This window comes from Nyctereutes procyonoides, unplaced genomic scaffold (assembly GCF_905146905.1).
Source record: "Nyctereutes procyonoides isolate TBG_1078 unplaced genomic scaffold, NYPRO_anot_genome, whole genome shotgun sequence".
Taxonomy (NCBI): Eukaryota; Metazoa; Chordata; class Mammalia; order Carnivora; family Canidae; genus Nyctereutes; species Nyctereutes procyonoides.
In genome coordinates, this window is record NW_026575102.1 from 123,939 (window position 1) to 137,731 (window position 13,793).

General features: G+C 36.6%; 1 protein-coding gene across 1 annotated transcript in view; it reads right to left on the bottom strand.

The window, feature by feature from the left end:
• Nucleotides 1-13,793, bottom strand: part of LOC129514773 (leucine-rich repeat-containing protein 37A2-like) — a 41,937-nt gene that overhangs the window by 8,613 nt on the left and 19,531 nt on the right. The window contains exons 8-10 of the mRNA XM_055333484.1: nucleotides 9,618-9,689; nucleotides 8,954-9,028; nucleotides 1,250-1,368 (exon numbers count right to left, since the gene is read on the bottom strand). Coding sequence (XP_055189459.1) covers nucleotides 1,250-1,368; nucleotides 8,954-9,028; nucleotides 9,618-9,689 — 266 coding nt within the window. The remainder of the gene's footprint in view (nucleotides 1-1,249; nucleotides 1,369-8,953; nucleotides 9,029-9,617; nucleotides 9,690-13,793) is intronic.

Sequence of the window (13,793 nt, forward strand, 5' to 3'; positions counted from 1 at the left end):
ACACTTGAGTGCTAGGCAACAGTACTTAACTCTGTTTTTTTTTTTTTCCTCACCTGTGATCTCATTTTTCCTCACCTGTGAAAGGAGGTTAAACATGCCTATTCTGCCCACCTCTAAGAGATAAGGGAGTAATTAGTAAAAAATTGTTTTGAAAAATAAGCAACATTGTATTTACAGAGGTAGCAAAGTGTTATTTATAATGTACCCTAGGTCATTGATAGGGAACCATATTCAAGCTATCTGGGTGCAGAAGCACATTTTGGAAGTCATGAAGTTAGTGCCAATAAAACATAGTATACAGAAAAATACTTAAAAGTGTCTGAGTGTTTTTGGGTAGAAAAGCTGAGGATTCAGAACAAGTTCCGAGTTGGACAGTCCAAGAATAGAAGAGTGCTCTCTATCCATAAGAAGGCAGCAGTTTCTGGTTAGGGAACAGAAACTCTCAGGCTCTGAATAAACTTTATCTATAAATCAGCATCACTTTTACTCTTAATAACTTGTAAAAACAAACAGAATAAACAAAAATATATCTCCACCTGTCATATAAGACAATGGGGACCTGAGATCTGATACATATGAAATCAGTTTACAAATTATGATGCATATGTTTTCATTTGGGAGTAATTAATTTAATAATGTAACTGAGAATCTGACTTATAACAAAGCAATAGTTCTTATAAATTTAGGGATTTGAAGGGTGCCTGAGTGGCTCAGTGGGTTAAGCATACAACTCTTGGTTTCAGCTCAGGTCATGATTTCAAGGTCATGGGATTGAGCCCTGCATTGGGCTCCACAGTCAGTGGGGAATCTGTTTGACATTCTCTCCCTCTGCCCCTCCTTCGACTCACATCTCTCTCAAATCTTTGGGAAAAAAAAGAAATTTAGGGGTTTTAATTCTGAGTGAATAAAAATAATGCAGTGACATCATTAGTTAAAAATTTATCATTGTTGATTAAAAATAAAAATTAAAACATAAATAAAATTTAAAAATTTAAAATATATCATGAGGTGATTCCTGGTTGGCTCAGCGGTTTAGCACCTGCCTTCAGGCTAGGGCGTGATCCTGGAGTCCTGGGATCAAGTCCCACATCAGGCTCCCTGTATGGAACCTGCTTCTCCCTCTGCCTCTCTCTCTCTCTCTCTCTCTCTCTCTCTCTCTCTCTCATAAATAAAATCTTTAAATATAAATTATATATATATATATATATATATATATATATATATATATCATGAGGCAATTCAAACTCACCACAACGTGTGGCATTTGTCAAACATTCACCGTCACAATGCAGCTTGACTGTCTTGCAAACAACCTCAATATTATTTTTGAATTGGCAGAGACAACAGGACATACGGCTAGGTAGTATCCTATAAATGGAAACACAGAGAATTATATTAGTGGTAAAGGGGTTACTTGAGTAGAAGATTCAGGCCAAGGTCTTCACAGGGCTATGCAAAAAGGAATTCTTGAGGCATATGATGGTTGGGTAGGGTTGGGTAGGGACCAGTTGGCCAATTGTTGCTCATGAATATTGTAAATAAAGAGAAGGACAGAGGTGCTCAACCAATAGGTAAGGATGGTAGGGGTTATGATATGCCTAGAATCAGACAGAGATAAAAACTGGGTGACATTGATCAGTAGTTTAGTTCAGAAGTATCTCCTTCTGACCCAAAAGTCTCACTTTGGGTTAAGAGCATACAGGAAGAGGGTAGACTTCTGAGAAGAGTCTGAGTAAGTCTAAAATATGGCCCATATTAAGGATAGAAAGCAATCAATCAAAACTAACCCATAATCTACACAGGTGTTACAACTAGCAGACAAGGATGTTTAAAAAGTTACTATAACTGGGCTGCCTGGGTGCCACTGTTGGTTAAGCATCTGACTCTTGGTTTCAACTCAGGTTATGATCTCAGGCTCACAAGATCAAGCCCCTCACTGGGCTCCTAGATCACTGTAAGTCTGCTTGAGATTCTCTCTCCCTCTGCCCCACCCACGTGTGCTCTCTTCTTTCTCTCTCTTAAATAAATTACAAAATCTTTATTAAAAAAGTTATAACAATATTTCATATGTTAAAGAAAACCAGACTGATGAGGCACCAGGGTGGCTCAATCAGTTAAATGTCTGCCTTCGGCTCAGGTCACGATCCCAGGGTCCCAAGATCGAGCTCCACATCAGTTTCCCTCCTCAGCAGAGAGCCTACTTCTCCCTCTCCTCTGCTCCCCCTGCTTGTGCTCTCTCTCTCTCTGTCAAATAAATAAAATCTAAAAACAAAACAAAACAAAACAATCCCAGACTAAGAAACCCATGTCTCTACTTAGTGAGTTATACAACAACTTCAAGTGGCCTAATATATGCATATGTAGAGTCTACAAGGGAGAAGAAATATAATTTGAAAAATAATAGCCCCCAAATTGTCCAAACAGGTAACCCTAATAAACCCACAAATCCAAGAAGATCAATGAACTCTAAGCACAAGAAATATGGACAAAACTATGCCAAAGCACATCATAATCGAACTTCTCAAGCCATCAGTAAAGAGAAAATGTTAAAAATAAGCCAAAGGAAAAACCTCCACACAACATATAGGGAAATAGAGATAACAATGATAACATATTTCTTGTTGGAATTAATGTAACTCAGTAAAGCAACATCTTTAAAGCAGTGAAGAGGAGAGGGGACCAACAACTATCAAACTAGAATTCTATATCCAGATCTTTCAAAAATAAAAGCAAAACAAAAGACTGAGACATACAAAAGCTGAAAGAACTCATCATTAGTAGATTTACACTGTAGAAAAGCTAAAGAAAGTATTTTCAAGCAGAAGGAAAATGATAGCAGATAGAAATGTGGATCCATACAAAAGAAAGAAGAACATTAGAACTGGTAACTCCAAAGGTAAATACATAAGGTTTTTCTTACTATTTAAATATCCGAATACAATATGATTTCACTTATATGTAGAATCTTAAACAAATGAAAAATGACAACAAAAAGAAGAGAGAAACAGATTCATGAATATGGAGAACAAACTGGTGGCTGTTAAAGTAGAGGGCGGGGGTATGGTCAAAATGAGTGAATATGGTCAAAATGAGTGAAAAGACATAAGAAGTACAAACTTCTAGTTATAAAGTAAGTCTCCAGATGAAAAGTACAATGTAGGGAATATAGTTAATAATACCATAATACACTTATTGTGGTATTAATTGTTCAATCACTATGTTGTACATCTGAAACTAATTTAATATTACATCAACTATACTTCCTAAAGGAGTTAACTTATTGTTTAAACAAAAAAATAATATAGTGTGCTGTTTAGAAGTAAAAGGAAAATGTATGAAGACATTAGCACAAAGGCCAGTAAGGGAGAAATGAAGTACACTATATATTGTAAGGTTCTTATACCAATCATGAAATCATATATTATTTGAAGATAGACTGTGAAAAGTTAAAGATGAACACTACAAACCATTAAACTACTACTAAACTAACAAAACCTGAGTTGTAATTAACTAGCTAACAAATAAAATTTAATTATTTAATTTAATTTAATTATTTAATTTAAAAGTGTACTCAGTCATCCAAAAGTAGGAAGAAAAAGAAAAAAAGAGCAAAACAAAGAACAGATGGGACACATAGAGAGTTGAGTAGCTTTAAATGTAGTCATGTTAATAATTACATTAGGTGCAATGGTATAATCACCCTAATTAAAATATAAAAAAGCAAAAGCCAACTATATGCTGTCTATAAGAATCATCTTCAATAGAAAGATACAAGTAGGTTAAAAGTATAGAAAAAATTGTGCTATGCTAACAGTAATCAAAAGAAACCTTGGGTGGCTACATTACTGTAAGATAAAGTCCATTTCAAAGTAAAAAAAATATCACCAAGGATAAAGGAGGTTATTCCATCATTATAGGAATATCAACTAATAAAAAAGACATAACCTAAAAATTTATGCATCTGATAACAGAACTTCAAAATATATGAAGGAGAATGGCAAAGAGAGACAAATAAATACACAATTATAGTGGGAGATTTCAATATCGCTTTCTAAATAATTGACAGAAAAATATATAGAAAATCAGTAAAGATATAGCAGACTTGAATAACACTATCTACATACTTGACCTAACTGACATTATAGAATGCTCCACCCAAAATCAGAGTACTCATTTTTTTCAAGTAGATACATAATAGTTACCAAAATAGATCATAGGCTCATCTAATACCAGAATTCATGGGTATAAAACAAGCCTCAATAAATTTAAAAGGATTTCAGTCACTCAACATATGTTCTGTGACTACAATGGAATTAAATTAGAAATTAACAGATTTGAAAAATCTCCAAATTATTTAGAAACTAAACAACATACTTCTAAGTAACCCTGCCAGTCAAAGAAATCAAAAGGGAAATTAAGAACTATTTCGTACTAAAACTGAAACCATGCCAACATATGGGATGTTGCTAATGCGGTGTTCAGCTTCCCCAGTATCCACTTTTAAGAAACTAAAAAAAGAAAAGAAAATTAATCATTGAATAAGGAGAAGAAATAGCATAATAGAGATCAAGGCACAAATAAAGAAAACAGAAAACAAAAATAGAGAGGCCAGTGAAATGAAAAGACAGTTTTTATTTATTTATTTTTAAAGACTGTATTTATTTATTCATGAGAGACACAGAGAAAGGGGCAGAGACATGGGCAGAGGGAGAGGCAGGCTCCCTGTGGGGAGCTTGATGAGGGACTCGATTCTAGGACCCCAGGATCATGACCTGAGCCAAAGGCAGATGCTCAACCACTGAGCCACACAGGTGCCCCAAAAGACGGTTTTTGGAGAAGATAAGTAAAACTGATAAACCTCTAGGCAGACTGATTAAGACAAGACAAGAGAAGAGAAGACATAAATTATCAGTATCAGAAATGAGAGGGGTCAGGGATCCCTGGGTGGCTCAGTGGTTTAGTGCCTGCCATCGGCCCAAAGCCTGATCCTGGAGTCCCGGGATCAAGTCCCACATCAGGCTCCCAGCATGGAGACTGCTTCTGCCTCTGCCTGTGTCTCTGCCTCTGTCTCCCCCCTCTCTCTCTCTGTTTGTGTCTCTCATGAATAAGTAAAATCTTTAAAAAAAAGAAAGAAACAGGGGGTGACATGTCCCTTGTTTCTTTTCTTTTTTTTTTTAAAGATTTTATTTTTATTTATTCATGAGAGACACAGAGAGAGACAGAGGCAGAGGCAGAGGGAGAAGCAGGCTCCCTGCAGGGAGCCTCATGTGGGATTCAATCCCAGAATCCCGGGGTCATGAGCTGAGCCAAAGGGAGATGCTCAACCACTGAGCCACCCAGGCATCCCTACAGATATTAAAAGGATAAGAAGGGAATATTATAAAATAATTTGTCAATCAATTCAAGGTGAAATGAACAGATCATAAAAGATGTAAACTACTCAAAAATAAATATGTAACTTAAATATCACTATTAAAGAAATAGAGTGTGTAATATACAACTTTCTCACAAAGAAAGCTTCAAATCCACAGGGCTTCATGAGTGATTCTACCAAACATTTAAGGAAGAAATAATGCCAATTCTACACAAACTCTATCAGAAAGTTGAAGAGAAAAGAATATTTCCCAACTCATTTTTTTTTATGTCAGTCACAGAGAGAGAGAGAGAGAGAGAGAGAGAGAGAGGCAGAGACACAGTCAGAGGGAGAAGCAGGCTCCATGCACCGGGAGCCTGACGTGGGATTCGATCCCGGGTCTCCAGGATCGCGCCCCGGGCCAAAGACAGGCGCCAAACCACTGTGCCACCCAGGGATCCCCCAACTCATTTTTAAGGCCAGGTTTTCCCTTATCATAAGTAGGAGAAGACAGTACAAGAAAGAAAACAATAGACCAATATCTCTCATGAACACAGATGCAAAATTCTAAACAATGTTTCACCATATCAAACAATATATGAAGTTTCTGTATAGTAAAGGAAACAACAACAAAAAAATAAAGACTACCTATCAAATAGGAGAAGATATTTGCAAGTGACATATTCAATATACGTTTAGTATCCAAAATGTATAAAGAATGTCTACAGATCAACACCAAAACCCCCCAAATAATCCACTTAAAAACTGATTGGAAGACAGACATTTCTCCAAAGAAGATGCACAGGGGTGCCTGAGTGGCTCAGTTGGTTAAGTGTCTGCCTTCAGCTTAGGTCATGATCTCAGGGTCCTGGGATCGAGCCCTGGGTAAGGCTAGGTACTCAGAGGGGAATCTGCTTGGGATTCTCTCTCTCTCCCTCTTCCTCTGCCCCTCCTCCTGCTCATGTTCTTTCTCTCTCTCAATAAATAAATAAAATCTTAAAAAAAAAAGAAAACATGCATACGGCCAACAGACACATGAAAAAATGCTCAGTATCATCAGGGAAATGCAAATACAAACCATAATGAGATATCAATTCACACCTGTCAGAATGGCTTAAATAAAAAACACAAGAAACAACAAATTTTAGTGAGGATATGGAGACATAAGAAGTTATGCACTGCTGGCGGGAATGCAAACTGGTACAGCCACTGAGGAAAATGGTATGGAGGTTCCTCAAAAAATTAAAAATAAAACTACCCTATGATCCAGTAATTGCACTTCTGGGTATTTAACCAAAAAATACAAAAACACTAATTCAAAGGGATACATGCACCTCTATGTAGCATTACTTACAATAGCCAAGTTATGGAAAACAACCTACCAGTCTATTGATAGATGGATGGATAAAAAATATGTGGTATATATAAACAATGGGATATTATTCAGCCATAAAAAGAATGAAATCCTGCCACCTGCAACAACATTAGAGTATAATGCTAAGCAAAGAAAGTCAGCCAGTGAAAGACAAATACCAGGTGATTTCACTTATATGTGGAATTTAAGAAACAAACAAAAAAAATGAGCAAAGGAGAGAGAGAGAGAGTCAAGAAACAGACATTTATTATAGGGAACAAACTATAGTTGTACCCAGAGGGGACAAGGGGTGGAGTGATGGGTGAAATAGGTGAGTTCATCAAAATTTAAAAATTAAAAATTCTGGTCTTCAGAGATAGAACAGAATGAAGACAAGCCACAGCCTGGGAGAAATTTGCTAAACACCTGAGAGAAAAGACTTTTTCCAGAATATGTAATATACTCTTAAAACTCAATAGTATGTATCCAACTGAACGATGGATTTGGAGGCACCAGGGTGGCTCAGTTGGCTGCATGTCTGACTCTTGATTTTGGCTCAGGTTATGGTCTCAGGGTTGTGGGATTGAGCCCCAAATCAGGCTCCAAGCTTGGTGAGGAATCCGAGATTCCCTCTCTCCCTCTCTGACTGCCTTTACCCCCACCCCCCACCACATTTGGTCTCTCTCTCTCTCTCTCTCTCACTCTCTCTCTCTCTCTCTCTCTGTGTGTGTGTCTGAGATAAATAAATCTTTAAGAAAAAAATAAAAGGAAAAGGAAAAGAGATTTGAATAGACACATTATTTAAAAAGATATTGGTACATGAATAGACACTCAACATCATGAGCTATTAGAGAAATGCAAATTAAAGGTACAAAGTCTAAAATTTTTTTAACTGAAATATAAAGTAAAGATGTCATACACTGCTGGTTGGAATGCAAAATGGTATGTCCACTTTATTTTTTTTAAAGATTTTATTCATTTATTATGAGAGACACTGAGAGAGGGAGAGAGAGGCAGAGACACAGGTAGAGGGAGAAGCAGGCTCCATGCACGGGAGCCCGACATGGGACTGGATCCTGGGTCTCCAGGATCACACCCTGGGCCAAAGGTGGCGCTAAACTGCTGAGCCACCTGGGCTGCCCTACATCCACTTTAGAAAAGAGGTAAGCAGGTGTTTTGTTTTTGTTTTTGTTTTTGTTTTGTTTTTGTTTTTTTGAGAGAGAGAGAGAGAGAGCAAGCACATGTGTATGAGTGGGGTGGGGAGGAGGGGCAGAGAGAAAGGGAGAGAAAGAATCTTAAGCATGCTCCACGTTCAGCATGGAGCCCCACTGGGGGCTTGATCTCACAACCCTGAGATTATGACCTAAGCCAAAATCAGCAATCAACAATTGGACACTTAACTGACTAACACCCCCCCCATGCACCCGTAGGAAGCAGTTTCTTAAAAAGTTAAATATACACTTAGCACATGATGTAGTAATCCTACCATTAAGTATTTCACCTCCCCCAAAATGAAAGCATATGCTCACACAAAGGCCTGCACGTGACTGCTTTTAGCAGCTTTATTCATCATAGCCAAGAGGAAAATCAGAACAACTCAAATGTCCATTAAGTGATGAATGCATAAACAAACTGATATATCCACACAACTGTAACACTACTCAGTAATAAAAAGGAGTGAATTACGGGTTGATGCAATCACATGGATGAATCTCAAAAGGATTATGCTGAGTCAAAGGAGCCAGTCACACAAGACCTGCATACTGTATGATTTCATTCATAAGACACGGTGGATGGGGCGCCTGGGTGACTCAGCAGTTGAGCATCTGCCTTTGACTCAGGGAGTGATCCCGGAGTCCCGCGATCAAGTCCCACCTCAGAATCCTTGTATGGAGCCTGTTTCTCCCTCTGACCTCTCACTCTCTCTCTCTTTGTCTCTCATGAATAAATAAATAAAATCTTAAAAGAAAAGACATGGTGGAAAAAATACTATAGGGACAAAAATCAGGTTGATGCCTGTCAGGGGCTGATAGTGGGAACAGGGGATTAACTACAAACAGAAATGTTCTGTATCTCAAACGTGGTGGTGGTTACACAACTATATATTTGCCAAAGCTCATTAAAAACTGCATACTTAAAAACAGTACATATTAACTGAAAATTATGCCTCAATAAATCTGACTTAAAAATAAAACAAAACTAAATACACAACGAAGTGATAATAAACATAAGAAAAATCAACTTACAGTTTTTCCAATTCTAGGGACATCATGAGAATGCTCTCAATTGTTGAAAGTGACACCTGTGTTGTTCCCATGTCTCTGAAAGAGAACGCCCAAACATGCATGATACCGAAGACTAAAATTCCACACCAAGTACAAAAAGGTACTTAATAGTATGTGATTATTTAAATTCTGGCTTCTCTGTCAAGCTAGCTCAAGAGTTTACTTGCTATGGAAGATAATTTCAGAGCATTCTTATTGAAGAAATTAAAATTTATGTGCATCACGAACATAATCACCTTGGTGCTAAACAGTACAATCTCTTTTTACCCTTTTTCTACTCATTCTAAGTTGCATCCACCTTTCTTGATTAGTCTTTTGTTTTAAATAAGGTATACCTTATTCCAGTTTGCTTTTTGAGATAAATGATATTTCTACATATGTGGTAAATATTTCCATATACACCTGCATGTTCCATATCTCTATGTGTTCTTCAATACTGCTCTCTTCTACTACAGGCTGTCTTGTCCATATACATTCTTTCTTTGCCAATAATTCTTACTGCAATAACCCAGCTAAAATTTAAATTATGACTTTTTATTCAAAATGCAAAAGATTTAATCTTTGACAAAAGTAAAAAAAAGAGCAGAAATCATCTCATGAGCCATGAGATTGTTGTAATACTTACAAATATTTTAATGCTGGCAATTTAAAAAGATATGAATCTTCAACAGTTGTCAGAGGGTTACGACTGAGAATTCTGAAAAATGCAATGGAATTAAAATTATCTGCATTTTAAGTAACTACCATGAAAATTTATGTTCATTTTTTTTGGTATGGAACTTGAAGTTTAAAAGCAATCATTTTCTGCCTTTGCCTATAAATCACCCTTAGAATCTGTAAAACATTCTTCCTTTGGGCACTACCCAGGTCTCTGAATGATAAAGTGGGAAGAGAAAGAGAGAAAAAAAAATTTTAAGTGGATGGCAAAGAAAAAATATGCCAAAGAACATTTCAGGTTGAAAACCTCAGAAGTGACTATACCAGTAGGAAGTAATTTCTGTAGGAAATACTATTTCTAGTGTCCTCCATAATTCAAAGTGCTTTTCTTTTATCTCTAGAAAGTTTAAAAATCCTACAGTTTAAACCACCCAGTTAAAGACAAAAAGGATAACCAATTCTTCAGTTTTGGAGCCAAACAAGAAGGGCTAAATCTATGAGCAGCCAGTGAAAGCTATATTCCCACCACATAGCCTGTGTGTATTCTTGCATTACAGCCTTTGTCATGGCATGTATCACCCGTTTCCTTATCAGTCTCCTGGATTCTCGGCTCCTGGAGGGCAGGGACCATACTTGATTGTCATGTTGTCCCTGTGCCTGACATAGTATAGTGCTTGTTATTGACTATTTAATGTTTGTTGAATAAAGGACATCTTGTCATTTTTTGACACAAGCTTTTATTCCAAAATGCTTAACAGACCTTCTTCCCAACTCTTTAAAACAAAAAAGGTAAAAGAAATAGGAAGAAAAGAAAAGACAATCTGCCTTGAGGTTGACTCTACTCAAGAATCATTAACTATACTTTTACCAAGTATTAGAAAGATAATCTTCATAACCAATACTATTATTGGGCTGTAAGGCATCTGTGATCAGCATTTCACATTTAATCCTTATAATAACCTTATGTGATAGATACTATCATCACCTCATTTTACAAATGAGGAAACTGAGGTACAGAGAGGTTACATAATTTGTCCGAGGTTGTCAAGCCAGTCAGAAGCAGAGCTGGAATTTGAACTGAGTTCTGACTCCAAAGCCTGTGTTTAACTCACATGAAGAAAAGGGGATTTATAAAACAGCGGTTACCATAAACTTTGAGAGCACTAAATATAGAAACTGTATTCATGTTGAACTTCATCTCTCCATCTGGGAGAGCTCCTCTGAGAATTACATTTTCTATTTTTATTCCTTTTCTCTAATCGACTCCCATGATGAAGTATTTAATTAGCTGATGGTCATTGAGACTTTAGGTATTTTAAACCATGTTATAGGTGAATCAGTGAAAATGGGAGAGTGAGGACATTTGAAAATTCATCCCTCCATAAAAGCAACGACAATGACAAAAACTGGCAAACATAGAATCAATGTTTTCATCATTTTGGAAAATTTAACCAATGGGCCTACAGCAACCCAGAGAGCATTAATTAAGGGAAAATGTATTAATTCTATAAGAACAGTGAGATCTGTTGTTTTAACTTGTTCTAGACCTCTGCTCTGTATCCTGATGGTAGCCTTGAAAAATAGCCCACATCCCAGGGGAGCAAAATGGAGCTGGAGTTCCTTAAAGCCTCCTTCCCAAAGAACTGTCATTGTTTTACCTGTCTACTGAGTTTCCTGGAAAACTTCAATTGAGAACCTTGTCCTTGACCTCATTGAAAACTGCACAATGCTAGAAGCCTCTTCTTCTCAACGGGCATTTAAAATATATATATATATATATATATATATATATATATATATATTTATTCATGAGAAAGACACACACACACAGAGGCAGAGACACAGGCAAAGGGAGACAGAGAGAGGCAGAGACATAGGCAGAGGGAGAAGTGGGCTCCATATGCGGAGCTGGATGTGAGACTGGATCCCAGAACTCCAGGATCACGCTTAGAGAGGAAGGCAGACACCCAACCGCTGAGTCACCCAGATATCCCAAGGAGCATTTTTAAAAACAATTACAGGTAAATGTTTTAAACTGGCAGCTGTGTAAGGCAATGGATAACAGTTGGGACAAGAAAAACAAAAACCCTAATCTAAAAGTTTAAAAGAAAAGGCTGAGAAATGAGATATCCACAGAGAGTTTGAAATGCTCCAACATATTCCTGGGAAACTAGAAGACCACAAGACATATTCCTAGGAATGTAGAAAAAAACCTTAGCACTAAGAAATGGGTTCAGCAAGGTTGCAGGATACAAGATCAATATATAAAAGTTAGCTGTATTTCTATGTATTAGCAATGAGGAATCCAAAATGATTTTAAGAAAAAAAATTCCATGTATAACAAAATTAAAAAGAATAAAATACTTAGGAAAAAATTTAACCAAAAAGTATAAGACCCATACACTGAAAACTACAAAACATTGTTGAAATTAAAGAAGATTGAAATAAATGGAAAAAATGCCATGGTCATGGACCAGAAGAAAATATTGTTAAAATGGCAGTATGCCCCAAACTGAACTATGGCTTCAGCACAACCCTTATCAAGATCACAGCTGACTTCTTTCCAGGCTAATTCTAAAATTCTTATATCAATTCAAGGGACCCAGAATAGCCAAAAAAAAATCTAGATAAAGAACAAAAAAGTGGGAAGATTCACATGCTCTGCTTTCAAAACCCAATTCAAAGCTACAGTAATCGTAGTGTGGCACTGGCATAAGGATAGACATATACAATCGGAGAAGGACAAACATTATATGGTCTCATTCATTTGGGGAATATAAATAATAGTGAAAGGGAATAGAAGGGAAGGGAGAAGAATGGGTAGGAAATATCAGAAAGGGAGACAGAACATGAAGACTCCTAACTCTGGGAAACAAACTAGGGTTGGTGGAAGGCGAAGAGGGCGGGGGGTGGAGGTGAATGGGTGACTGGGCACTGAGTGGGGCACTTGACGGGATGAGCACTGGGTGTTATTCTGTATGCTGGCAAATTGAACACCAATAAAAATAAATTTATTATTTAAAAAAATAAAATAAAAATGCTAACACTGGAAAGAAATGTAAATCTCTGATGTTCTGTAAATTAAAAGTGAATAAACTGAGTGTGAAGATCAAAAACAAAAAGGATAGACATATAAACCAATGGAACAGAACTGACAGTCCAGGAATAAATCCTCACATTTATAGTTTACTGATTTTCAACAAGAGTGCCAAAGCAATTCAATGTGGGAAGGCTAGTCTTTTCGAATGGAGCTGGGACAACTATATATTCATATACAAAATAAGGATTCCTACACTTCATTCTATATATAAAAAATTAACTCAAAATGGATTAACCTAAATGGAAGTGCCCAAGCTATAAAAACTCTTAGAAATCTTTATGACCTTGGATTAGGCAAGAGTCTCTTAGACATGACACCAAAAGCACAAATAATAAAAGGATTAAAATAGACAAATTGGACTTTATAAAAAATTAAACAGATTTTTGTGCTTCAAAGGACATTATCAAGAAAGTAAAAGACAACTCACAGAATGGGAGAAATATTTGCAAATCATATGTCTGATAAAAGTCTAGTATCCAGAATATCCAGAACACATAAAGAACTCTTACAACTCAATAAAAAGACTAATAATTGAACTTTTAAATGGGCAAAGCATTTAAAGAGACATTTCTCCAAAGAAAATACACAAATGGCCAATAAGCACATGAAAAGATGTTCAGTGTCTTAAGTCATTAGGGAAATACAAATCAAAGCTATAATAAGATACTACTTTATACTCCCTAAGATGGCTGTAATCAGATGGAGAATGATAAGTGGTAGCAAGATTATGGGGAAACTGGAATCTTCATACATTGGTGAGAACATAAAATGGCATAGTTATGTGTGGAGCACAGTTTGGCAGTTCCTCAAAAGGGTTAGACATAGAGTTACTAGGTGACTCAGCAATTCCACTCCTAGGTATGTATCCAAGAGAATTAAAAACATATGTCCACACAAAACCATGTATGTGAATACTCATAGCATTATTAATAATAGTCAAAAGTGGAAACCACTGGCAATGGTCCAATAACTGAGGAACAGATGAACAAAGGTGATGTGTCTATGTAAGGGAATATTATACAGCCTTCAAAAAGAATGAAGTGC